The sequence below is a fragment of the Equus quagga genome, chromosome 4 (genome assembly GCF_021613505.1).
Source record: "Equus quagga isolate Etosha38 chromosome 4, UCLA_HA_Equagga_1.0, whole genome shotgun sequence".
Lineage (NCBI taxonomy): Eukaryota > Metazoa > Chordata > Mammalia > Perissodactyla > Equidae > Equus > Equus quagga.
The window spans coordinates 91897329-91924879 of NC_060270.1; the positions used below are offsets into that span (position 1 = coordinate 91897329).

Here is a 27551-nt window from a genome sequence, read left to right on the forward strand (position 1 = left end):
TGGATCTTAGCTCACAGCCAATCTTCCTCACCAAAAAGAAAAAACAAAACAAAACCCTATTCTCTGCCAGGCACTGGAGCTGGTGCTGGGGATACAGGGCTACTGAGTACAGGTGTGGACCTGAAGAGAGTTCACCTTTGTGTAGCACTTTCTGATTTTCAAAACTTTTCTTGATCCACTTGGATTCCCACAATAGCCCTATTATGTAATATCCTTTATTATAGATGAGAAACTCAAGACTTATGGTGGTTGAATGACTTACACTAAGTCAGATGGCCAGGAAATAATAGAGCTGGCTCTTGTGCGCACTCTTAACCAAAGGCGAGCCTGTTGCTTCCTAATTCAGGGTCTTAGGTAATGAAAGAGTGAGCAGTCCCCCCTTCCTCCCTCCGAATCACCTGTGAACCTCTGGGTATGTTGCAAAGTGGAGTCCAAACCACATGCTGGTGTAGACAAAGGGTCCTCCGTGGAAGGAAGCCTTCAGAGAGCTCTAGAACATGTGTGTCTTTCACTGAGTGCTTTTGAACTTGCTTTGCATTTCTTAGCTTTCATAGGCTGACGTCCCAGTAGTCAATTTTCTCACGCTATTTCCCCACCCACTCAAACAAAAGAGGAAGTAAATCCTGCCCAAGCCCCAAATTTTACCTGGCTGGAAATGGCTTTTAATTTTATCCTACAGCCCTCCCCCCTTCCTCGCCCCCGTGAATCATCTGTTTAGCAAACTGGGGTCCCAGGGGATGGGAATTTCATTTTCCTTTGCTGCTCCCAGAGTGTATGGTCATAGGGGCTTTCCAAGATGACCTGGCAGGGGTCAGTTGGTCTGATGCACAGTCCGCTTCTAGCTGCTCTCCTGTCAGTTTCTCAGCCCCACACACTGGGTCTGCTTCACCTGCCAGCCCACGGCCTCCTTGGTCACTCTCACGTTTCCTTCCCCTCCCGCCCCAGCTGGTGCGCGACAACGCAGACCTGCGCTGTGAGCTGCCCAAGCTGGAGAAGCGGCTGCGCGCCACGGCGGAGCGCGTCAAGGCCCTGGAGAGCGCACTGAAGGAGGCCAAGGAGAACGCCATGCGGGACCGCAAGCGCTACCAGCAGGAAGTGGATCGCATCAAGGAGGCCGTGCGAGCCAAGAACATGGCCAGGAGGGCCCACTCGGCCCAGATTGGTAAGTGCGCCTCCCACCTGGGCCCATCATAAAAGGCGAGGACTCTGCTGGCCAGAAGCGCTGGTGCTCTGAGGCTGCTCTGAGGCTCTGGGCGGCTGCTCCAGAACATCTGAAACGCTGCGGTCGGGCCTGCAGGACCTGGGCCAGCCGGCACCTCCCAGCACCCTGTGTTCATCCTGGGAAAATGGGAATGTCAGGAGCCCACTTCCTTAGACCGAGATGTTACAGTGTACATTGTGGTCTTCAGAGTTGCTGAGCTGAGCAGAGAAGCCAGTCAGCCTAGGCTGTAGGCAAAGATGCTTGGCTGTAAACAGAGGTACATTATCTTTCTCAGCAAGGCCTGAAGGCCGCTTCTCTTCTGCACCAGGCAGAACCACAAAAGAGCTGTATGTAGCCAGAAGCCTCAGGGAAAGCGGCCTGCAAGGGCAGGTTTGGAAATACTCCAGAAAGAGGCAGGCCTGGGATCTGTGAGCCAGGTGTAGGTCCAAGCTAGGGAGGGGGCGGGAAGTCTGGCCCCTTCAAGACCTGGATTCCATTCAGAGAATGAGGGTTAGCTGCTAAGTCCTGGTTCCTAGGATAGAGCCATGGGAAGAAGGGTTTCCGGATGTTCTCTAGAGAGCCTTTTTTAAAAAGATTGACATGTCTCCAATAACAAGTAATATTATTTACCATCAGGTGTTGCTGTGCAGATGTTTTGTAAACCAGCAACTCCACAGTTCTAGTTTTAAGATCATACTTTAGTTCGCTGCATTTACTTACATTTTATACCCTTTGAAAATCTGCTGAAAGCTCTGGACCCTCTCCCCAGAAAAATGCATCACAGGCAGAGTTCTGCATCTAATTTCAGGGCTGCAGAGATGCCCTGGGAACCCATGGGGTTCCTCAGATAAAACTGAAAGCCCTTTGTTTCTAATTTTCCTCAGTTTGAATTAAAATAATCTGTAAGTTCTCTCTGTTCGCTACACATCAGGTGCCCTGGATTAGCTAACTGTACGAGCAGGAGGGCAAGCCTTCTGTGTTCAGAAAGGTCTGGGGGTTGAGCATGGCCATGTTGATAAGGATGGTGCCTCCTGGTTTTTGCGTGGGACCTGTAGGTGTCTGGGTGGGGCTTTTGAAGCCCTTTCTGAATGTCTGTTCTCTCCTTTCTGTTGGTTGGATACAGCGAAGCCCATCCGCCCTGGACACTACCCGGCGTCGTCTCCCACGGCCGTCCACGCCATCCGAGGGGGAGGAGGTGGCTCTTCAAACTCCACTCACTACCAGAAATAAGTATGAAGTGAGACCCTGGTGTCGGGGTGGTTTCTCTCAGGGCGGCCCTGGGCCCTGCCTGGCTCTCAGCCACATGCGTGTGGACCTGCAGTAGAGAGGAGTTCGGCTCTGCTCCAGGACAGGCCTCAGGGTTCAGCTTGTCAGGGAGCTGGGCCACCCCTCAGCTCGGTCTGGAGCCTCAGGTCTTCCAGCAGGGCCACCTGGCACCAGGGGACCCTCCAGGAATGGTGAGGTGTGGTGAATGATTCACCGGAGCTTTCTTTTGTCTGTGGGACTCCCCTCTGTAGCTGGCATCCGAAAGGGCATTACCTGTTTGTCAACTGCTTTCACCCAGAACAGACGGACGTGGAGGTTGCTTTAAGTCTCAGGCACTGAATATAAAGAAGGAGCCAGATAATGGAAAGTCATATTTTTATAATTATTATCTGAACTCGACAAATGGGGTATTCAAAAATTGTGCTATTTATACCTAGGTGGGTCCAGACCCCTTTTGTCTTTGAGATGATGGTCTGTAAACTTCTCTTCCTACAATCCGCATGCCGACATTGCTCTACCAGCAAAAAGAAAAAAACAGTGATATGCTTTGCAAGAGAGAAGAAGCAGTGAGCACAAGCCCATCATCTTGTACCTAAGATGGAGAAAAGAGGTTCCTGGTTGGGCTGGGCAGACAGACGACTAGGTAGCCAGAAAACTCTGTTTAGAAAAAATCTAACTCTGAACTGGTCACCTGTGGGTGGGAGGATGTGGCTCTGAGTGTTGTCCTTGCACTCTAAGCCCTCACTCAGGAAGCTAGCTTGCAAGATGGACGAGCTTGCATGGCGAAGCCATAATGGTCGAGGCAGCTCAGGAGAGCAGCGGTTCCTTACCCAGCCCTTTTTGCATCAGGGTGAGGAAGGTACATGTAAGGGGGCTGGAGCCCGCACTCAGGGGAGGTGAGAGCACTGCTAAGACTCAGACTACAGCTTCCAAGGAGGAAGCTTGGAGGCTGCTCTCAGACAACTTTCACCTGAGCTGCCCCAGATTAATGGGAAGAGGGGGAAAGGCTGAGGCAGCCCGTGAGTGGACAACGTGCCCACCACCACCTGCCATATCCTAAAAGGGTGGGTGGAGAATGATCTTGCAGTGGGCCACCCCATTCAGATCCGATCTCTGCTTTCAATCAGAAATAAAATCAAATTGCTTTTGACTGCAAGTTATCAAAACATGCTTGAAGGGAGCTGTAAGATCAAATTGGGCTGCTTAGAACAGAAAAGCCTAAAGCAGTGGTTCTTGAACTTTCGTGGGTGTCAGCCTCATCTAGCTCCCAGGGGCCCAGGCTCGTTGAAGCAGCACAGGGCCTGGGCCTTTGTATTTTTACCAAGTACCCTAGGTGGTTCTGTTAGCCACCAAAGTTTGGGAACTATGATCCTAAAGTAACTGTGGCTTATACAGGTTGAAAGTTTACTTCTCTGTCATGTAAAGGAAATTTGAGGTGGTCTGTCAATGGAAGAACGCTACAGTGACAACAGAAAGCTAGCCTCTTAAATTTAGACCCACTGTCCTCAATAAGTACTTTCCATCCTCAAGTTCACCTCAAGGTTACCAAAATGACTTCCGCAATTCTAACTGTCATGCCTACATTCCAAGTTCCTACCATGTTCCATAGCTATCATGCCTACGTTCAGCTCTCCCAGCTAAATCAACTTCCTTTAAGCAGCCTTTCCAGAAGTCCCATACAATACTGATGCCCCCATCCCTGTGGCAGGAACTGAGGCATGTGACTGCATCTAGCTGCAAGGGATGCTTGGAAAGGTAGTCTTTTAGCTGGGCTCATCGCTGCCCCAAGTAAGACTAGTGTTCTTTTGTTGAGAACGTGGAGATGGATGTTGGGGTGAGCAACCAGCACTCTGCATTTATCGAACACCTAATATGCAGCTGCTGTAGATGTAATATCTACATTACCCCATCTGATGTAAGCATGCAGAGAGGTTTCTGTGCTTGGTTCCCAGCAAGCTCTTAATAAATATTCTGGCCCAGGGATTCTGGGGTCCAGAGACTGTGCAGTGGACAGTCACTTCCTCATGCAATCCCATCAAGGTCTGCCAGACCCATGTTTTCTGTAAGGTATGTATAACCAAATGTTGGCCATTCATCACTTGTATATCCTCTTGTCACCCTGAAGATTGAAAATCAATGGGTCTGGTGGGACTTTTGAGACCTTCAAAGTAACAGAACCATCCTCACCGATCATGGCGATTTGTTTCTTTCTTGACTCAAAGTGTTATGAGTGGTTTTGATGATTTTATCTGAAACTGGAACCTCCTGGACCTACCTTATCTGTGCATACGACTCCTGTAGCTGGGTGCTTTTCTCACAGTGTCTCAGAACAAACAGGCCCCTTTCCAGTTGTCAGGATGGCCGTGTGGTTGAGGGGCCTGGCTTTGGGCAGCAGACCTGGATCAGGTATCAGGTCTTCCACTTTCTTCAACTTAACCTCAGAGTTGGTTTCCTCGTCTGTGAAATGGGGAGAATCCTTTCCCTGGGTCATTGGCCTTAATATGAGAACTCAGTGAGGTCATACTTCTAAGCTGTTGGCACATAACAGTGCTAAATAAAGATGTCAGCTGTGGTGTAGACGGGCAGTGCAGAGCTTGGCACATAGCACACGGTTGATGAATGTTGGTGCGTATTCTCCTTTGGTTCATTTAGTTGTTACGAAATGGTTTTTAGTCTTTCTGTAGCAGAAGATTATAACCCCTGCGCGGGGAAGGCCTGTGTCTGAGTATCCTATTCGGTGCTATGAACAGATATAAGGGGTTTTAAAGATTCTATCATTTATTTATCTAAAAGTTATGAACAGGAATATTGACTATTTTTAAGAACATGAGCATTTGTCACTGGAGGTTAAAAGAAGTACAGTAATCAATGGAGTGGGGAATTATAATTGGAAGGGAGGAAATGCTAAGTCATTCTTTAAAAAATAATTGGAAATATGGAATTTGTTGCTAAGATGAGATCAAAGCTCTTTCAAGAGAATCTTGCCTGCTCTTTGGGTTTCTCATTCTGTCCTGGGTAGAAATGGTGTCAGCTGCTGACTCTTCCCAGCCCTCCTGTTGCAGCCAGAGTGGCGTATTCCTAGCTGGCTGGCATCTGGATATCTCTGAGGTTTATTTCTGCTTCATTTCAGGGTTCAAGGAGTATAGTCAGAATAAGTATTTTGCTTTGTGCTCAGAGTCTCAGAGCAACTAAAGATGCCATCATGTAGAAATGAAAAGAGCCCAGGATACTGCTGGCTTCTATCTCATCCAGTTCACATAAAGGGCGGCTGCTCCAGGCGGAGGGCAGCCATCTTTTTTAAACTGCAAAGCTGGACGTGGGGCAGTATAGTGCAGCAAGCTAAGGACATGGGATATGGCATTGACCAGACATGAGTTCCAGCCCTTGGCCTTGGCTTTACTCCTCTGCGATGTTGGGCAAGCTGCTTGATTTCTTTCAGCCTCCCTTTCCTCATCTGGTATCAGGCACTGAGAGCCTGTTCTGTACTTGGTTCACCAGTGAATGAGGCAAAGAAGACTCTGTTCTTGTGCCGTGATATGCCTGCTGCAGGGAGACAGACAGCAAATAAACAAGGCAACTTCAAAGAGTTATAAGTGTTCTGAAGAAAATAAAAACAAGTTAGTAGCGGGCTGGCTCCATGGCTGAGTGGTTAAGTTCGCACACTCCACTTCGGCGGCTCAGAGTTTCGCCAGTTTGGATCCTGGGCATGGACATGGCACCGCTCGTCAGGCCATGCTGAGGCGGTGTCCCACATGCCACAATCAGAAAGACTCAGAACTAAAATATACAGCTATGTACTGGGGGGATTGGGGAGAGAAGCAGGAAGAAAAAAAAAAAGATTGACAACAGTTATTAGCTCAGGAGCCAGTCTTTAAACAAAAAGAAAAGGCAAAAAGTACTTTGTTAAAGAAAAACCAAGTTAATAGAATAGAGATGGGAGATTCTTCTTTAGAAGAAGCTGAGAACTGAATGATGAAAAATGCCAGCCACACAGTGCCCTGGGGCAGAGTGGCACGGACACTCGCTGGAAGGTGGGAATGACTGTGGCAAGATGAGAAGCTAGGAGAAGGCCGATCGAGCTGTAGCACAGAGAACAGGGGGAGACCATCATGATTCAGGTGGTTAGGGAGGAGGTGGGCTCCAGAGAAATGAGGCCTTTGAGGCGGGGGTGAGCAAGTGTGGTCTAAGTGTGCGAGGCCACTGCAGCGCTTGGGCCCGGGAGTGGTGGGACCTGGTTCATGATTGAAAAAGGCCACCCTGGGCTGGATGCTGGAGGAGGATGCGGGTGAGGTGAGAGTAAGAGCAGGGGGCCCCCCTAGGGGGCTAGTGCAAGTGTCCACTTGGGAGGGAATAGCACTGAGCCAAGGTGGTGGCAGCAGAGGTGGCAACAAGTGGTCAGCCAGCCCGTATGTGAGAGCTGAGTATGGAGGGCAGAGGAGGAGGGATGGGTGGGAGTCAAAGGGAGTTCCTAGGCTTGAACCTCAGCAACCAGGTAAATATTGGTGCCTTTTAGCCATGACTGGGAAGATTGGGTGATGAGCAGTTTTTATGGAAAAACTGAGAGTTTGGTTTTTGTCATGCTGATTATGAGATGCCTCCTAGATATTCAACCTAGCCCACCATCCAATGTGTCAGTTGAGTAGGCTGTTGGATCGATGAGTCTGCAGCTCAGGAGAAAGGTCAGGGCTGAGACGGTAGAGTTATGACCTGTAGATTGTGTTTAAGGTCGTTGGTCGGGAAGAGCAACCTGGAGAAAGGGTGAACAGAGCAGAAAGCAATGGGGAGAGTTAGACCAGGCCCTGGGGACTGGCAAATGGAAAGGTCAGAAAAAGGGGGTGGTACTGGCAAAGGGCACTGAGAAGGAGATCCTGAGGTTTGGGGAACCAGAGGGGAGACCTGGTTCCTAGAAGGTGTCAGCTGTGTCAAAGGCTGCTCAGAGCTCCAGGAAGATGACGACGGAGACTGGATGGTTGGCGAAGGCCAGAGGGCGGTGACCTCAGCTGGAGCACCTTCAGGTGAGGGGGAAGCAGCCCAATTAGCAAGACTAGCGAGAGTGGGGCTGGGGAAGTAGAGACAGCAACAGCCAGCAGCTTGGGGTTGCCTTTGAAGGGGCAGAGGAACAGAGGGATGTGGGGTCAATGCGGTTTGCATTTCTCTTTTAAGATGGGAACTATTACAGCTTGTTTGTATGCTGATGGTAATGATCCAGCTGAGAGGGGAAATTGCTAGTGTAGGAGACCGAGAATTACAGGTATAGAGTATTGGCTACAAGAGGGGGGCTGCGATCGAGAGCAAAAGCAGAGGCGACACTGAACCCGAGGTGACGGGAAGGCAGAGTAGGAAGTACAGATACTGGTAGGTGGTAGATGAGGTGTGCAGGGAGGTGAAACGGGTCTCTTCTTAGTGCTTGTTTTCTTCTGCAAGTAAGAAGGCAGGTTATCAGCTGGGGTTGGGGGTGGGGCACTGGGTTGAAGCCTGGAGAAGAGAAAGGATGTGAAATAGGTCTCTCGGGCAGTGCTTTGTGCTTATTGGAGGCCCCACATTTAATGTAGACGCCAGTTAAATGCTTGTCCAGCTCCCTGGTTCTGAGGGTACTGGAGTTGGACTTCCTTTCCTGGCGATGCTTTGGCAAGCCTTTGGGCGCTTGTTCAAATGTGTCCACCAGGTGGCGCCAGCGGGGCATTGCTGAAACAGCTGTATTCTGAAAGGCTTTGAGGCAGTATGGTCTTTTGGTTTTCCTAGATTTAGACCATTATTTCTCAAATTTGAATAGTAAATAGAGTACTTTTAAAGAAACAAAATTCTTACAGATTTCCAAAGTTTATTTAAGTTATTTTATTATAATATTTAAGTATTTGCAAGTTTAAAACAGTATACACTCCCTATATTTACAGATCTTACACAACCGTCAAATCAAACAAATTTAGAAGTTAGATTAAAGTGAAACCACAAATCAAAAATCCACATGACCAAGCTTAACATAATTTAATGAAAGATGGTCTTTTGCTGAAAATAAAGAGCTAGGTGCGACCTGACTCTGGTATGCATTGCTTCCTGTAGGGTTTGGCATGCCTGTACTTCCATGTGTCGTGACACCACTGGACCCTGAGTTGTCTGTGTGCCCATCACATTCAGGATCTTCAGCCTGTTACACTTGGCCTTACCATTTGTAGTGCACAAATGACTTTCTACTCCAAGATGTCTTGTCACAGTAGGCTACACCCAAACAGGGAAAATCCAAGTAGACATTAAAGACAGGAAATCCAATATGTGCTAGCCTAGCACTTCAACCTCAGATTTCCTTGACTCTGCCCTGGCCATTTCCCGGTGTTCATTACCATCAGCTAAACCCCTAAACTTTAGGTCCACTGGCTCTTCTTTCTTTGAACTGTGAAGGTCCTTAGGTTCAGGCTGAGCTTCCCAAGCTGGCTCTTACTCATTTATGCTCTATTTGCTTTTCTGACTCGCTCTGTCTTTCCTTCTTGTTACTCTTCTCTCTGTCTAAATAACTGGATCCAACCTGTCTTCACCATTGTTGGGATTTGCCTTGAGTTTTCTCCTGGTTTTGATACCTTATCACAAATAAAAAATATTTTACATGCGTGAAATTCACAAGTTGACTTATGCCCACAGCAGAAATGAGTTCACTCCTCACATGGAAGAATTGCTTTAGGGTTTAGCCCTGCAAAGTAGTGAAGTCAAGAAGCCTCATTTACAGCAAGTCATGTGGGATCCTTAAGCCATGCATGTGGTCTGCCGCCAAACCACTAGGCCGTTCTACTGGCTACTGCTGTTGGAAAATCCTAGCAATTAGATGACTGAGTCACAAGAATGTGCGTGCAGGGGAACTCTTTGTTACAGGCAGGGTAGCTGGGTGATTGTGGGCTCAAGATCTGGAGCTGGACTGCCTGGGTTTGAATCCCAGCTTGTCCATGTGCTGGGTAAGCTACCTCATCTCTCTGTGCCTCAGTGTCTTCCTCTGTAAAAGGCGGCCAGTGACGGTACCTCTTACAGGGTGGCTGTGAGGATTAAATGTATTAATATCTACAGAGAGCTTAGATGAATGTCTAGCACGAGACAAGCATGCAGTGTTAGCCCATGTTGTCATGATCTAGACCAGTCTAGACAAAGCAGGACTTCAGGGAGCGAGGACAGAAATATCTGCAGGTGGGCACTGTTGTGACCTAGGACTTTGAAAGTAGCACTGTGAATCCAGAGGGACGAATCCTGGAGGACCTGGAAGAAAGAACTCTTTATTTCGTCGGCAGTGCAGTGGGCTGCTACACTTTAGTCCTTCTCGACGTCGTGTCTCTCACAGTTACAAGTTCGGAACAACTGAGATTGTCCCTCCACAGCAGACTGCACTAATGTTCTGGTGACACAGATCCACCTCTTCTCAGCAGTGACACGTGGAGTACAACTGGTGGTTCTTATAGCATGGGGGTTGAATTGTAGAAAGGCAAAAGAAAAGATAAGAGTATGTACTGTTTGAATTAAGCGTAAATCCACTGCAAGCAATTGCAAAAGCCAAAGTTGGGGGTGGAAAATCTCTAAATACTTCTTGCAAAACTGTTATATAATTAGCTTCCTTCTTTAGCCTTTCCCACCCCTTCTAAAAGAAAGGCGATTTTATTTCCTTCTAAATCTGGTCACACTTTGCCACTTTGAATTACCATCCCCAGCGTGGCAGAGGCCCAGGGATGGTCCAGTAGCAGGTCACTTGGTCCGGTACCGTGCTTTTAGAGGAGTGAGTGACTACTCCGAACTATCTAAGAGGGTCAACAGAACTGGGTTTTAAATGTTCTCAGGACTCGCCAACCTCTCCTGGGGGCCAATCTATGTGATCAGAACAGTCAGAAATGGTTTCTTTTGGGACTAACCCATTTACCTTTGAAAGTTATATCCCTTTTCTCTCCCGAATTTATCAGAGGAGATGAACATCCAGATAGTTAGGGGTTGGATAGGATATCCTAGTTGAATCCATTTTTCTTGGGCCTGCTGGAAGACTCTTCGGCAGACAGGCCCATAAAGATCTTTAACTCAGGATGAGGAAGAACAGCCTCTTCAGAATAAAGGAGCCTTTATTGATGGGGTTCCTGTGTTTTTCCTTTTGGCAGCTGTCACAATCTCAGCTCTCTCTTGCCCTCTTTGAGGTGACCAAACTAGGTAGATTGAGCCTCCTTTGTGGCCCCCTCTTTCTTCCAAACTATTAGTCAGACATGCTGAATCTTGCTGATGGGAGGAGACGGAGATTTGAATGAAAGGCCTTCTAGTGGAAATCGTGTCACTTCATGGTCTGCTGGAGTTATTGAGGCTACCCCGGTGAGTCTGTGCATCTAATGTTTGGCTTTGTCAACATGGCTTGGCTGCAATCATCGCGTTAAGCCATAATCCTACAATTTAAGGTATGTGCTTGGTACCTCCCTGCCTCCAGGCACACACGAAGACCATCTCGTCTGACCAGGGTGACCCATAAGTGATTCTGAGAGAGTGTGCTTGGAAAAACAAACCTGTAAGGAAAGTGTAAGGGGGATTTCAATGGTGCTATTCAGAAAGCGTTCCTGGGCCCATTGGTTTGCAGCTCAAAATGGATTTAAATGACAACTATGACCATGCTTTTAGGTTTCTCATTTCTGGTCCTGATAATAAGCACAAAATCTCACCAGAAAGCCTAAACATTAGAGATGCTCTTCCCAAAGACAAATCTCTCTTTCTATGACTTCTAAAAACGATATGAACATTACCATATAAGGTTGTTTAAACCACTTTTAATTGAGCATCTTTGTGATTGTGAGCAATTACAGTGTTGGTGCAAGAGGCACTTGTTACCAAATGAGCTCCCTGAAGATTTATTTTCCGTTTCAGGGAGGAGGTGTGTTCTAAAAAAGAATGCGCTCTCTCTCTTTCCTACTCAATTTCTATCTTCCTCTTTTTTTCCCCCACCCACTTTGCTCTTACCGACTTTCATAGTCCATTTCCACACTCTGAATTTTTCTCTTTATTTATAATTTGCATCCTGCTTATTTATACAAAATACAAAATATTTGATGTTGCTTACAATATTATAACAATATTATTATACACAATAATATTATAAATATAATATAAACAATATTATACAATATTATTATAACACATAAATCAGGAGAGCGAAGAGAAGAGAGTTAGAGAGAGCTTTGTAGCAGAAATCTGAGATCTTTACTGCAGCTGAGCACTAAATTTGGATATAAGCCTTCTAGATGCACAGAAAGCACAGCGTGTCAGGTTATGGAGTTCTTTTTAAAATCGGAAGAGCAGTTGAGTTTTTCTTAGTATCTGTCCTATTTCCTGTGCCAGTCAATTCCCATGTTTCTCAAGGATGGAGTGCTACCTACCTCTCCTGTCTCCCCCTCCCTACCCCATGAGCACCGTGAGCTCTGCACAAAACCTATAGGCAAGACCACAGCCAGACCCAGGGCTTCCAGCTTGGGTGAGGAAGCTGAGCTTTCAGTTCCTTCCTGACAGTTGAGTTTATTGGAGTTGGTCCAAAGGCTGACGAAGGCCACTCAGGGCTGACCTCTGAGTCAGGACTAGTCCAGACTTTCATCCTGGAGACCTGACCATGATCCGATGAGCATCTGGTGGCAAATGGGATGAAACCAACAGGGTAGTCTACTAGTTTCATCACCCCGTGGTGGTGAAACATCCCTGCCAGGACTGGGGACCTCTTTCTTGAGAGAGCCTGTGTTAGGTCCTGGCCGTGTCTGACCTGCCTGGACATCCCAAGTGCTGACAAACAAGAAATGGTGTTTGAGTTCCCCTTAGGAATGAGGAAATGCATTGTTTCTCTGAATTTCAGTAGTTTCAATAGATACCACTGACTTTTGGAAGAGACTGTTGTCAGGGCTAAATACTTAGCAATAAAACTAATAAGTGGGAGGCAGTGCCATCCGATATGTGAGCCACTAGCCACATATGACTGCTGAGCACTTGAAATGTGGCCAAGCCCAAATCGAGATGTGCTGAAAGGGTAAAATATACACCAGATTGCAAACACTGGAAAAAAGCCTGTAAAATATCTCAATAATGATATCATAATATAAAATATCTCCACATGTAATACTGGTTACATGTTGAAATGATAATATGTTGAATATAAATAAAATATATTATTAAAATTAATTTTACCTGTTTCTTTTCACTTTTCAATGTGGCCACTGGAAAATTTGAAATTAAATATGTGGCTCACATATTGTTTCTATTGGTCAACTCTGGTCTACATATGTCAAATTAAAACCATTTTTTTCTGAGGAGTGAATTTCCACTGTGTTCTCTAACCCCTGTGTTCTCTCTTTGGTTCTCTTTCAACAGATGTGACTCTCCACGCAGCATGTCAAGGACTACATTAATCACCAACTCCTTTATTTTTTTCCCTTCTACACGATTTCCATTTTCTTGTACACTTGCCTCCCCAGGCATCTGCAGTACACCGCTTTCAGACGTGTGAGCTGTGTAGAATTTCTGTGTACAGATGTGTGCTTGGACTTTTCTCTTCCTGAGGAAGCTGAAGTGGACAATTACAGAAGATCCACTTACTCCTGGGAACCGATGCCGCGGCCTCGGCCTCAGGGCGTTGGGTGGTCTCTGGGCGTTGGGTGGTCTCTGGGCGGTCCCTGGAGCCTCCTTTCTTGGCAGTGCACTGTCCCAGCAGACACCCTAAGGTGCCATTCCCTGGGGGGAACAACCAAGTGCCGTGGAGGTGGGGGATCATGCTCCACCACACCTGTCTGGTTTCCTGTAAAATAAATACATTACTTTCTATTTTTAGGGAACATAAAAAGTGCTGCTGTAGGGTTCAAAATTTTCATTCTGAACACTTTTCCGAAACAAATTACCCCAAAGAAGCATTTTGAATACCCTGTTCACATCTTTGGATCTGTAAAATACACCTTTTAGTATGGCACCTGTTAAAATGCAAAGCAAATTTCTTCCAGGCAGAAAAACAATCTGACAGTAGCAATGTAGAATTTGTTCATTCAGACATATCTGTGTAAACGCAAAAAGTCATAAAATTCGCCTCTGAGCTGCTTGCTGTTGAACCTGCAGCAACTAGTCTCAGCCAGCCCCGTTTGAACGTCATTCCTTCAAGTGTTGAAAATGCTGCAGAGTTGGATGAATAGAAAGGGGCTGGCCCCCGCCTCGCTTCCTCCTCCTTGATCCTACTGGAGCTTGCATTGGGGATGGCCTCTTTCTCTAGGGAACTGTCTTAAGCCTTAGGGGGGATTGCTGACAAAATCCAGGATCATTCCAACCGTCGAAAAAGGAAGACCTGGGAGGAAGTGATTGACAAATTTTTGTGCCTATAAATAAGTTGCCATGAGTAGGTTGGTATTTTAACCCATCATCGCTATTTGAGTTCTCTCTTTGGCATCAAATAGGTAAGTTTCATCTTCCTAGGCAGAATTAGAAGAATTTGGTATGGATGGATTTTTTTCCATTTAGTTAACTGCTGTATTCAAATCCATGCATCTAAAGCAGAATCAACTCTTACTTTCAGTTGTGCATATTGAAATGATTGATTTCCAATAGTGATGTTTTCAGGGGAATTGACAAGGATTCAATTGAGTTGGTCTTGTGTGCTGCTACTTGTTTTGACAAATTTGAGGGTAAGTCAGTGATAACCAAACCAGTCTCCCTGAAAGCAGCTGTCCTGTCATTGTGCCTGCCCAAGATGAATGAGTGGGCACTGTCCCTGCTGCTGTCACCACTGGAATGAAATGGATGCCGGGGGAGACACTGAGCTTTCTCATCATTGTATGGGTCCAAGATGGTTCAAGACAGCATGTGTGTGTGTGTGTGTGTGTGTGAGTGTGAGTGTGAGAGAGATGAAGAACTAGGGACTGTGAATTGACTTGCAAACTCTTCTTGTATAAAATTTCCCTAACAAAGCAAAGCTGCTTGGACTTAATTTATTTGTTAAATGTTGCACTTTGTTTATCCGTGTTTTGTTTTTGGAGGAGAGTAAGGAGAAAAGAGGACCAATTCTACTGAAGTATTTATTTCTAAAGATGACAATTTTGCATTCATTTACATTTAAAAAATTCTTTTGATTCTCTTGCCTTGTTGCCAGTCCTCACCCAGTAAAACTGCCCGATCGCTATTTGCAGTCTGATAGAAGGGTCCTTCTAGGGCTGGTCTTGCAAACCTCATCAGGTACTATCATAGGGCATAGATTATTACCTTGCTGTTAATATGTTTGCCTCTGATGTTAGAAGCTAAAACATTGGTCGAGTGGATTGCCAATTCCTAATTGTCACACCGCTACTGTCTATCATGCAGCTGTGTAAGTTGATGTTCAGAAGTAGAACAAAGGTCAGTAATGCTTTTTTGAGGGGCTCTCGTTATTAGATTATTTTAGATTCTTTCCAAGGTAATTTTTCCCTTGGCACTCCTTTTCTACTTCTAAAGAATTGCTTGCCCCTTTCATGTCTCAAAAGGGAACATTCACTTGTAGTTCCATATTTCTTGATCTCTACACGGGACTCAGAAAATTCACTCTGCTTTTATTCACAGAGAAAGTTGGCTTTGATGTCTCTTAAAGATAATTCTGCTAGTTGCTGATCAGCCAGTCAGTTCACCTAGCGTCAATCTTTATAGGACCTCTAAACTAATTTTCCTACCCTGTGACTAAAAGGTAGGCAGATTATTGGAATGAATTATACAGTATATTCAGCTGGATCCCTAAATATGACTTTGCATAAAAGCTAAATTTGAGACCATACACTCTGTAGGCCACTTTTTTAAAAAGTCAGACTTATGCAATTTTCATTTTCTTAGACCATTGCTCCTTTGCATTTGTACTCTCAACGTAAAAACCACACTTCTGAGAGGCTGAGCCTCTGATTATATTTTTGCTTGTATGCTGCTGCTTTTTGCTAGTATGTGTGTGCATGAGTGTGTGTTTCTCCTCTGTGAATAATTTTATATTTCATGCTACTTCTTGAACGTTTACTCTTCGATGCTGTAAGGGAACAGCCAGATCATTGATAAAAATAATCTCTACCTGCAGGAGGTGGGTTGTTAACTTAGAGGAGTGCTCTTTGGGATATCAAGATTTATGGTTGGAGACTAAAATAGAGTAATGCCAAATGTGTTTTTGGTCAATTACTAGAGAATTCTGTACAAATGCATCATTTTCTTCAAATGCTATACAGTTTGGTTTGTTGAATGGCAGGTAGTGAGAGAACAGTAAGTGTGGATTAAGGCTTTTAAAGGAAGTAGTATCATATGATTAAGAAAATTAGAATTCATAGAAATACTGAGATAAATGAAGAAATAAAAATGTTTGTCTAGAATGTAGCATCCAGGGACTTTGGAGCCCTACGTTCACGTGAGGAAGCGATACTCCTGCGCAAGGCCAAGACCACACCATCACCAAGACTCATGGGGGAATTATCAGCTGTCCTTTCCTAGAGGAATAACTGAAAGCAAATGACGGCTCTTAACAGTCCCTCTTTGCAGTGTATTTTTTTTAGCAAGGCAGAAGATTTTTAGACTCTGGCTATATGACATGTTGGGGAAGCTTTCCATTGGCAGGAGGTCGAGGAAGGGGAGGATTTCACTCCATTGTCTCACCGTCAATATCTTAAGCAAGCTAAAGAAACCATCATAGTCTAAAATGGCTTCGTTGAACACTAACAATGTAGACGTTTTAAAAATATTGAGTAAGGGCCAGTTACTGCCGAAGGAAGCACGGCTCCGTGAAGTTTGCTTACACACTTACAAACCGTGTCTCCATTTTAAATACTTTTCCTTGTGTGCAGCTATAAGGGGAATAGGGCATTCTTAGAATTATACATGTCTAGTTTGTAAAGTATGTAGTGTGTACTGCAGATGTGTATTCTCTGGGATTTATGTATCTGTACAGTAGCTTTCATTAAACAAATTGTGGACAAACTTGTCTTGGTGGTTTGAGGGGGAGAATGCCAGTTTATATCAATTAATGATGCTGTAATATAGTCCATGTAACAGAAGATCTGGAAGTGACCCTCCCCTGGCTCGTGGGAAATTTTGGCTATCTTCTAGATTCTAAAATGAAGATGTATGGATACTCCGGCAGACTGCATGTTGTATAATTTCAAAAATACTAAAAGTGGAAAATAAAATTGAATTAAACTTTGGCTGGTCTGTTTTTTCTTATTTGAGTCATCCTAAAGGCCACTTTCACTTAAGACCTCAGTGCCAGTGTTAGGATGAGCCATTGTCTGGCCTCAAAGGAGTTCATTTCAGTGAGCAACTGTCTGAGTTGGAAGCATGAGTAAAGTCAACCTTGACCTTTTTGTCTTACTTTGCTAGAATATCTGTTTTTAATTTTTTTTTCATTGAAGAACCAAGAAAACCTGACATTTGTTCCTTTGGCACTGAAAAGATAGTGACTGGTATAATTGTGTCAGCTTTTTTAAAAGTAGGATTGAGTTAAAGCTCCAGAATTTTAGCTGAATTTCTTCTTGCCCCAAGAGAGTTACTTATTCTACTCATACATTTTAGAGCATTGGCATTCTTCAGCTAATGTATTGGAGTTGAATATATGTTGAAAGATTATTGGCATCTTTTGAGAAGGGTTGGGGTATTTGTATTCGTGTTTAACCTACTGATTATTAGTATTAATGTACAGGTCTGAGATCTTGTGAGAGGATGCCGGAGTGTGAAGCCTTTGGAGAATAACAAATGGCATCATATGGGATTATTATCTGCTCTCTCAGCAGGAGACTTCCCTACCTGAGGTCCCTGGAATCCAGTGGCCATTCATGGCACTGTGTGTGTGAAACACCCTCCTTCTCGGTCTTGGTTTGGTTAATGCTGGATGAGAGCCAGACAGTAAACTGCTTTAGTCAATTAAAACGGGAAGGAGGGATGCCAAATAAATGTTTTATAAGTGGAATTGAGGGCACTGCAAATGATGCACTTTTATGATGTCTTATCTGTCTTTCTTGAAGTTGTTCTCCAAGGAACTTGGAAGAGGCAATTTCCAGATACCCAATTGTTAAAGGTGACTTACGTAGTAAAACTTCAAACGTGGTGGATGAATATTTAGGCTGAAGCCTGTTTATTTGAGATGGGAAAGCAGTCCTCTGAAAGAACCTGATTACAAAGCAAATTTCAATATCAATGGGAAATGACCCTCCAGGTCCCACAGCGGCTCTGCAATGCAGTAGGACTGCGTTGACACCCAGTGTCCCCTGGGTTCCTGCAAGTCTTTCTCGAGGCTTCGTGTTCTGTCGAGCTCTGGATGGTGCTTGGGCTGTGCCTTGAAGTACAGAGCTGGAGCATCTGTGGGAGAACGTGGAACTGAAGCCGTTATCTGCAAAGGCAGTCATCAGTGACGTGGGTATTGGCAGGGTTAATTCTAGCATTTGTGACAGGTTACATCTTGTGATCTGTGTTCATAATACACTGAACAGAAGCAGGAAGCATCTCTTAGGTGACACATCAGTTGAAAATGTGGGCTCACTTGACAGAAGGCATCCTGAGCCATGGGATTTTAACCCTCTTGGCATTGGTGGTTCTTCATCCAGTCTGCGAAGAAAACACCAATCCCTGTATGGTCAGTTGGGTTCCAAACAATAAGACTCCCAGGTGACCCCTGTGGATCTTTCCGCTGGCCACACCGTGGGTGGCAAAGGGTCCATCTGCTTTGCTTCCCCAGTGCAGAAGGAGTTTCTGTTCGGGAGCCCCTCCCTGCGTAGCACCCTCCAAATCTGCACTCTTCCCCATGACCAGGCTACAAGTGATTCTCAGAGTATAGCTTTTCAAAAGATTTACCTGCGATATTTCACTCCTTCAGAACATAGTATACGTGAACTTAGAGAAATCGGCAAACTTGCTCTGGATGACATGTATTAACACTGGAACCTTATAACGCTCAGAAAGCTGCAACAAGCAGTCAATTAATGCAAGAGACTGTTCTGGCTGTGTGCCAGACACTGTTTTAGGTGCTTTACATGTATTAATCCATCTAATCCTCCTAATGACCCTATGAGGTAGGCATCATCATCTCCACTTTACCAGGGAGGAAACAGGCACAGAGAGGTTAAGTAACTTGCCCAAAGTCTCACAGCTGGGAAGAGGAGGAGCCAGGATTGAAACCCTGGCAGTCTGATCCTAATGTTAGTACTCTCAACAGCCAGCAACACTGCCTCTCAGAACGATGCTGTGTGTGTGTGTGTGTAGTAATAGGCAGCAACCAGCCTCAAAAATCCTTCTGTAAAGAATTTACATGAACTTCTATACCTTTGCAATTTCTCTGTGTTTTCTCCTTTCATGGGAATCTGAGACCCGCATTGTCATTTGAATTACTTGAAGCAATCAAATGCATCTAGGAAAGAATCATGAAAGTAATAGTGAAAGAGGATACCTCATAGCAGGGGTCCCGATAATACAGAACTAGGGGGCTTCTTAAGGAAGGCTGCGTGTGGCGGGCAGTTGTCAGGAACTTTTTCAACCATAACAGACACTTAGAAGTGCGGCAATCACTTCTGTCACAGTTTTCAAGCTGTGTGTAGTAAGAATTTAACTTATCATTATCCATCTTGACTTTTTTTCTCTTTAGGACATTAATGATCTCTGGTTGCATTTTTAAATATGTAACCTATATTTCTCGGCTCCTTAAACTAAAAATAAAGCAGGGTCCTCTTGCCCCATCTCCTCCGGCTCTAACGGAAGGTCTGAGGGGGCTCCAGGTGGGTTTCCCTCATCCCCAGGTCTGTGTGAGGCCTTGGAGGGGGCTGCTCAGGGAGCCCTGCTGATAATAGCTGGCCCCTGCCTCACCTCCCACCCTGTCACGATGATTAATAGGATCTCATTTTAGTACTTTAGGTTTTATAAAAAGTAAACATGCCAATCATACCACACAAGCATATGCAAGTCCAACTATATGAACACACCACAAGGAAGTGAGCCCCCTGCTTTACCACAGACTCCTACCTGTGCCTCTCCTGTCTGAGGATGCTCTTTAGGGGCTCCTGCAGGCTTGGAAAGGACAGGCTGATGGCAGATTTTTCTAGGCCACAGGGTGCTAACTCCTTCAGCCAGTGCCAACAGCCCCCGGCCCCGGCCCAGGCATCCTTGTTGCCCTGCAAAGCACCCTTCTGGGACACGACCCCTGGAACACTGGCCATCAGGCAATGACACTATTGAGTAATTCCAAAATGGAAACACTGATGGAATTGGGACCTGGATCCAACACTCTAATTCCCATTGAGCAGCTGCGGGATCGTGGTCAAGTTGTTTGACTGCACAGCATCTCCAGGACCTGTCCATACCTGAATTATGGAGGTTTTTAGGCCACTGCCCTCCACTCTTCACAGTTTGTGAAGGATCAGATGAGCAATGGTCTGTGAGCATTTTATAAAAGTGCTACTCAAGTATAAGGGAGTGTAATTATCAAAAACCCCCTAGAAGGTATTTTCTCCTTGGATCCCAGCTATACCTTCACCTATCAGCACTGACACTTAGAGGAGGAGAGACGAGCATGGGCAGACGCCGGGCATTCTCTGATTCTGCCCAGCGACATCAAATCTCATTGTAAGCTCTCTTTAGGGTTCTTCCTTTTCTCATTTCTCCACCCTCTTTCCTTTTGGGGAAAATAGCTCAGGCTATTTCATGGGGAGAGAACATGTCCTACCCTCCCAAGAACTGCATTGAGTAGGGTTTTGGGCAAGCGATCATTCTCTGTGCCTGGTGGCTCTTCATCCTGAGGGCTCATGCATATGCTTTGCATTCACCGTCCTGACACTGGATCATGAATCAGGTTCATTCGGCTTCCCAGTCATCACAGCTAGTGCTGACGGCCCGCGTCCCAGCAGCATCTTCGTTGGAGCTTAACAGGTTCCCTAAAGTGAGTTTAGAGCCACACAAGGAGTCCCTTAGCTAAGCCGGCACGCAAAAGCACACTCAGCCTCTGCCAGCATCTGGAAACAAGCTGTCTTCTCCCTCTGCTAAAAAGAGCCCGTGTCTGAAGTTCCCCTCCTGGCGCCGCACACTGGCGGCAGGTCCTCAGTGTACGGTGCAGGCTGAGTTTGCCCTCCATATGTGGGCTTGCCGCTCGTTAAGCAGGAGAGCACTACGGTCATGGCCTCTGCCTTATACTTGTCTCCTTTCAGACCTTAATTAAACCTAGGAGAATACCAAAATCCAAAGAGGTGAAGTAACTTGTCCCAGGTCCCATGGTTAGTTTTTGCTCTAAAACTCTGATTCCTGCTATTGCATGTCTCTGCTTGCCCATCTTAATTTTTGCCATTCCCTATTACCCCTATGAGTTGTCGTCAATGAATAACAGTGCCTTTTAAAGTGGTTTTCGCTTTACTATATTGAGCCAATAAATTGGAGAGTTCTTGGAAGAAATAAAGTGTATGTCACCAGTACTTGGAGTGGAAGAGAAGGCCCCGAGGGACACTGGGAATCATCTGGTTCTACCCAGTGAGGTTCTACCTCACATCACACACGGAGAGCCCAAGCCCAGAGCACCTCACTCTGTTAGGGTTCATTCTGCTGCACCAGCCCCTAGAGAGCAGAGATCGAAGTCACAGTAACTATGATGGCAATGGACGCCTCTCTGACATTGTTAGGTCAAGCAATACTTGCTATGAGTCATGTGGAAACATTTTGCCACAGTCATCTGTTGCGTGTGTCCTATGTGCTAGGATCCTGGTGACCAAGAGTGAACTTTGGCCGTTTATAGACCAGAGTTCCAGGTGTTCCTACTCATCGCTGTATGAACCGAGGGCCTCAAAATAGTTATCTAACCTCTCTGTAAAGCACTTGGTACCATGCCTGGCTCACCATCATAGCTAGTCCTTCATGTACCTTCTGGAATCTCTGAACAAGGAATGGATGAGGGTGGTACTGTTATTCTCCCCATAAACAGATGAAGAGACTGAGGTACGGAGAGGTCAAGAGAGTTGCCCAACATCGTAGAACTCTGAGCTGGCTCCAGAGTACACATTCTTAATCAGGAGGCTAAACTTTCCCAGGTAATATGGCTGCCGAGGAGCGTGGAGAAACTGAGCTGCAATCCTGCTTCATCGCAGACCAGAGCTCATTCCCAGACCTAAGTTGGCTCATACAGGAGCTGCTGAAATCCCCATGTGATGGACTCAAAGCTTTCTGCAAAAATGTTAGCATTCATTCATATTTCCCGCAAATATGTGGGCACCTACTTTAGACTCAGCATTGTATTCAGAGCTGGGAGAGGTGGTGAATAAGAGAATACAATGTCTTCATTTTCTTAGAAAAAATTATAATCCAGTGAACAACACTTTCTAAAATGATTCAGTACATTCAGGTGCTAAGAAGAAAACAAAACAAGGAGCTGTGATAGCAAGTGACTCGGATCTCCTTTCAACCGGGTGGTCACGGAAGGCCTCTGTGTATGAAGGAGCCAGACTTGCAAAGATCTGGAGACGGTTTCAAGCAGAAGGAAGAGCAAATGCAAAGGTCCTGAGGAAGAGATTGTTTGGTGTGTTAATGGTAAAAGAACTCTGATTTTATGCAAAGAATTTTCTGCACATTGCTATTTCAGTTCCTCATTGACCTAGCAATTAAAAGGATGATAAATATGTTTGTGTTGCCTTCAAAAATAAGAAGTAAATCTGGAATACTCAAGAACTTCTTTTCTGGGTTTAGAAACACAACAAAAGCATTTGGATATTTTTGTAGCCAGCAACTTTGTAAGGAGACTCATACATTTGTGGTTCATGCTTCAGCGCTTGCTCTGAAACCCAAGTAAAAGAGTGGCAGCACATCCCCAGCTGATGTGTGTTAGACAGCCGAGCAAATTCACACTGACCTACAGTCAGTCCCTGGGAGTACAGAGGATACCACGGAGCGATAAATATGGGAAAGCTGATTCGCTGCCCAGCCTCAGAGTCAAGCACAGGCCGGAGGGGGCCACCTGCATCTTTTTATTGTCTTCTTCTCAGGAAAATGGAACTGCTGCAGTGTGCCACCTTGGAAATTTTGCTTGCTGGCTTAGTACGTGAGAGGTATGCCCAACACACTTTGGGAAAGTTATTTCAGCTTTTTGCTACATCAGGACTCTGTGATTGGTGAACATCAAAAACGCAAAAGAAACACATGCCTCCCTGGCTGCCCTTGGGAAGCATGGAGAGAATTTCACCAGCCGAAAAGAGAAGAGCCTGGATTTTACGTGAGAATTCTTGAGCTGACATTTTCGGGCACCCCTAAAACATAGCTTTGATAACCGATGCTGCTGCAGCTGCTGCCTGTCCTGTTCTTGCTTCCAATTCACTTCTTGCCAAGATCTGCCAGGAAAGAAGTGTTTCCCACTGTGGGCCTCACACGACTAAATAGTGCCAGACTGGAGTCCCCTGTTCGATGTCTAATTAGCCTGTGGCTTTAGGAAGTGGAACAAAAGGTCTACATTTTTGTAGGATGTCACTTGAAAGTCTTAGCTGAATAGCCTCAGCTGTTCAAATAGTAAAGCTAGATGCGATGGGATGTGTGTGTGGGGGGGGAAGCTGGGTAAGGGAGGGGTGCTGGAGTGAGGTATCAGCAGTTCTGGCAAGAAAGATCTAGGCTTCTTTAAGATTTAAAGCACAGAACTACCATACGATCCAGCTATTCCACATCCAGGTATTTATCTAAAAAATATGAAATGCTAATTTAAAAAGATCTATGTACCCACATGTTCATTGCAGCATCATTCACAATAGCCAAGACATGGAAACAACCTGAGTGCCCATCGACAGATGAATGGATAAGGAGATGTGGTATCACACACAATGGGCTACTACCCAGCCATAAAAAAAATGAAATCTTGCCATTTGCAACAACATGGATAGACCTTGAGGGAATTATGCTAAGTGAAATAAGTCAAGCAGAGAAGGACAAATACCATATGATTTCACTTATATGTGGAAGATAAAAACAAACACATAGATACAGAGAACAGACTGGTGGTTACCAGAGGGAAAGGGGGGGTGGGGGGAAGGTGAAAGGGGTAAAGGGGCCCATGTGTACGGTGATGGATGGCAACTAGACTTTCGGTGGGGAACACGATGTAGTGTGTACAGAAGTTGCAATATAATGATGTACACTTGAAATCAATATAAAGTTATAAACCAATGTGACCTCAATAAAAAAAAAAGATTTAAAAGGCTAACACAGAGGTGGCTCCCCATTTTATTTTCCTCTTAAAAGAGGCCTGATTTTGTTTTTAGAGAGCTCCTCCTGGGAAGCTGGGTTGTGGAGGAAGTAACCTTTGTCTTCCTTTGTTCAGGTGGGGTAAGGGCTTGACTTAGAGGGAAGGGAGGCTCCTTGGCAGATGAGGGGCGGGAGCTGTTTCAAATTGAGCCAATCCCTGGGTCTGTTTTCACACCTGAGAAATGAGAAAGTTGGATGAGATCAGCTTCCCAGGCTAGCCTCTAGGTGAGTAGCACCTGGAGAGCTTATTCAAAAGCCACTCTGCTCCCCTGAACAATTCTCAGGAGCAGAGACCCGCATCTCGCGGCAGCATCCCAGGCCATCGTCCTCCTCAAGGATGTCTGGGAACGGTGGCCTGCTTGATCTCTAATGAGCCTCTCAACTCCAAAACCCTTGGCTAAGTCTGGCAGGCAGTGATTCCTCACTATTCTTGAGACCCAAACCTCTGCAAATCCAAGGACAGCTGTGGACACTCTCTTTAGGAAAAATGCACATAGACAGAGAACACTGAATCTGGTTTTGGAGTCTGTGGACCTTGATGAAGAGTTCCTGCTTTACAGTCAGCTCTCCAGAGAGAATCTAAGCATTTAGACTCGTACCTGGCACAAAGTAGCAGCTCACTGAAGGTTAGTTATTCTATTTATGTCTCCCGGCTTTCCTACGATATACTATATTATCTTCATTTTATAGATGAGAAAACTGGGGCATAGAGAGATTAACATACCTTGTAGGTGGTGACTGGATTTGAACCCAAACCGTCTGATTCCAAAGCCAGTCCACTTAAACTTTGGGATAACCTAATCAAGTGGTTATCAGACTTGCCTACTTGAATTCATAGCTCTTTCTGACCCTAATATTTCTGGCACTTCCCTACACTCCTCCCATAACTGTTATAATTAATTGAGTAGCTATTATGTGCCTGGAACTACCCTAGATAGTTTATATGCATTGTCTCCTTGAAAAATGTGCTAAGAAAATGATAAACAGTACTAATAATGCACACATTGAGTCCTAAGTAAAGGTAGGAAAAATTAGGAAGGTAAATATATCCCAAAGCTCAGAAATTTTTTGGATTATTTCCTCTTTGGATAATTTCTCTTTCATTTTGCTGTCAGAGAACTAGAGATAGAGAAGACACTGAAGATTTCCTCATTCAAACATAATTTTCTGGGGCCAGCCCCATGGCGAGTGGTTGGGCTCACACGCTCTGCTTCAGTGGCCTGGAGTTTCTCCAGTTTGGATCCTGTGAGAGGACATGGCACTGCTTGTTGGGCCATGCTGAGGTGGCGTCCCACATAACACAACCAGAAGGGCCTGCAACCAGAATACACAGCTATGTACTGGAGGTCTTTGGGGAGAAGAAAAAAAAAAAGATTGGCAATGGATGTTAGCTCAGATGCCAATCTTAAAGAAAAATTATATATGCATATATATATATATATATATATAATTTTTTCAGGGACCAGCAGAAAATAGTGACACACACACAGTTATTTACAAGGATTAATTAATTCATTCTAGATTCTTAAGAAGTCTCTCAATGGTTTTGTCCCTAGTTTCAGGACTTTAATGTCTATCGGATATCAGCTGGCTCTCTTCGTGCTGCCAGTCTGAGCCACAATAATGATGGTAAGAGCACCGGTCATTGAGCAGATGCCTTGTGCTGGGGCTGCGTTCAAGCACTTCACGTGCATTATTTCCCTTTGCCTCACAATGGTATCAGAGCATATTTCAGATACCCCTTTCAAGGAGAGAACTTCAAGCAGAGCCCTTTCTGATTTCATGCCTGCACGTTTCCCAAGTGGGAGAAATGCACAACTGAGGAACATGCCCAGGGCTATTCGGTAAGCCCAGGGGAGAGAGAGACAGATAGACAGACACAGACAGAGAGAACTTGAACACCAGGGCGGAACTTGTGTCTTCCTGATGATTCCCAGGCCAGTCTGGGTGGCATCACTAAGCAGGTTGGCCCAGCCAAGATTACACAGAGTGGGAGGATCCTAAATCACAGAAGATCACATGCTCCACTGACTGAAACCAACATACGAGAAGGGCTGGGCTCACTTCTGTGGGTTAGACCCGGAGGGGCTCCCGAGCTCAGCCCCACCTGCTGGTGCAAGTGGCAGTTCTAATGGCAGGCCCCTCCACAGACCCTCCCTGGGGCACCAGCCTCCCCATACGCCATAGAGGGAGTGCACTGGAGTAGGGCCCACTTGGGTGGGGCATCCTCTGCAACTTTTTTCCAGGTTGGCCTTGCCCAGTGTGAAGCAGACAGCCAGGCAACACCACATCGTAAACACTCATCTGTGCAGGAGGCACTGATGATGGGCGGTGGGGGTCCAAGCCTAGAGAGTGTTGAGCCTGTTGTTGGGGGGAGGGTGGAGCAGGCCACTTGGCCTTGACCTCACCTTAACAGACAGCCTCCAATTGTGGCCTTTGAAGTTTAATATGCAGTCATAGAAGTGTGTTGAAATAGTTATAAGAAGGAATGTTCTCCATATAACTTTAAAGTTGTACAGCATTTCCTGTAGTGCACTTGGAATGGGTTTCTTTAATAAGTCTTAAAATTAACGTGTGAGTAGCAGCATTACACTTCTTGTGTGTGTGTGTGTGTGTTAAGGCCATTCATTTGTTCAATGGAACACTTAAAAAAATATACCACATTCTTTCCATCCTATTTTGATACATCTATTTTTGAAACTGTCAGGGCCTCAGTAAATCCAAGTGGCTCATGTCACACGTGACCTCTGAGAGACCTGGAAAGATCATGGAGTAGAGATCTCAGACCAAACCCAAGTCCCATTTTAGCAGAAGTTCTGACCCCAGTCAAGACTTCCCGGCCAGAGCTCCTACTAGCACCTCCAGGGCCCCAGATTCAGCTCTGCTACCAGCTGTGGGATCTTGGGTCCATCACCCGTACTCTGGGCAGTGTTTCCACAGCACAAGGCTGATAGGACAGTGATATATTTCTTAGTTCCTCTGCCTGTGACATTTTGAGAAGTTAAAGGTTTGCTTGATAGCTTACAAAGGTGCCCTGGGAGTTAGACCTTCCACAGGCCAGCCGACTGGCTGGCACCAGGAGGGCAGGTAAGCAGTACAGAGACGACAGGTGGCCTGGAAGCCAGGCAGCTTGACTCTGAGCTCTCCCTGATGAAGTGGGAGTGATGCTGGAACAACTCTGGCCTGGGAGGACCAGCAGGAGGCTGGACTCGAAAGACTGGCCCACACCTCATTTGTTCATCGGGTATTTACCGAGCCCCCGCTCTGTCCTGGGTTTGTTCAAGGCTCTGGCGATCCAACAGTGGACAGGTGAGGTTTCCGCCGGGCCTGGGGCTTACCGTCTAGAGGTGGGGAGGACTCACTCTGGAGTGATCTTATTTACAGCTTAAAGCCATTATTAAAAAAGGGCGAGAATTATTAGAGGGGTGGGGTGAGGTGAGGTGGAATGGTCGGAAAAGGCCTGTCTGAGTTCCTCCAGTCCTGAATAACTTGCTTTTGGCCGGATCACTTCCACCCCAGGGCTCGGTCCTCAGTTTCTACATCCCGCAGAGAAAGGGCTTGGCTGCCCCGGGTCTTCGCGCTCGGCCGAACGCCGCCCCTCGCTCCGAGTTGCATTTCCTGAGCGGACCAGGCTGGGTGCAGACAGGCCGGGCTTGGCTCCCTGCCGCCTCCCCAGCACGACCCGTCCCAGGTGTCACCTCTTGCAGCGGCCGCGCGGGCTCCCTTCAACCCCGCGGAGGACCCTGAGGTGTCGCAGAGGATCCTGGCCCGGGGCCGCCCGCGGGCGGGAGGGGCGCCCTGTCCCCGGCCCGGCCCCCCCGGGCGCCCAGGTGGCTCGGGCCGGGGAGGAGCCGCGCCCGCCCCGCCCCGCGCGGCCGCAGCC

At 46.1% G+C, this 27551-nt stretch overlaps 1 protein-coding gene across 1 annotated transcript in view; it reads left to right on the top strand.

Annotated features, from left to right (window-relative positions):
• The window catches only part of KIF5C (kinesin family member 5C), a 146826-nt gene extending 130200 nt beyond the window's left edge, over positions 1-16626 (top strand). Inside the window, exons 24-26 of the mRNA XM_046657649.1 lie at positions 946-1162; positions 2325-2438; positions 12818-16626. Of these exons, the coding sequence (XP_046513605.1) occupies positions 946-1162; positions 2325-2431 (324 nt within the window). The 3' untranslated portion in view covers positions 2432-2438; positions 12818-16626. The remainder of the gene's footprint in view (positions 1-945; positions 1163-2324; positions 2439-12817) is intronic.
• The last annotated feature ends 10925 nt before the right edge of the window (positions 16627-27551 follow it).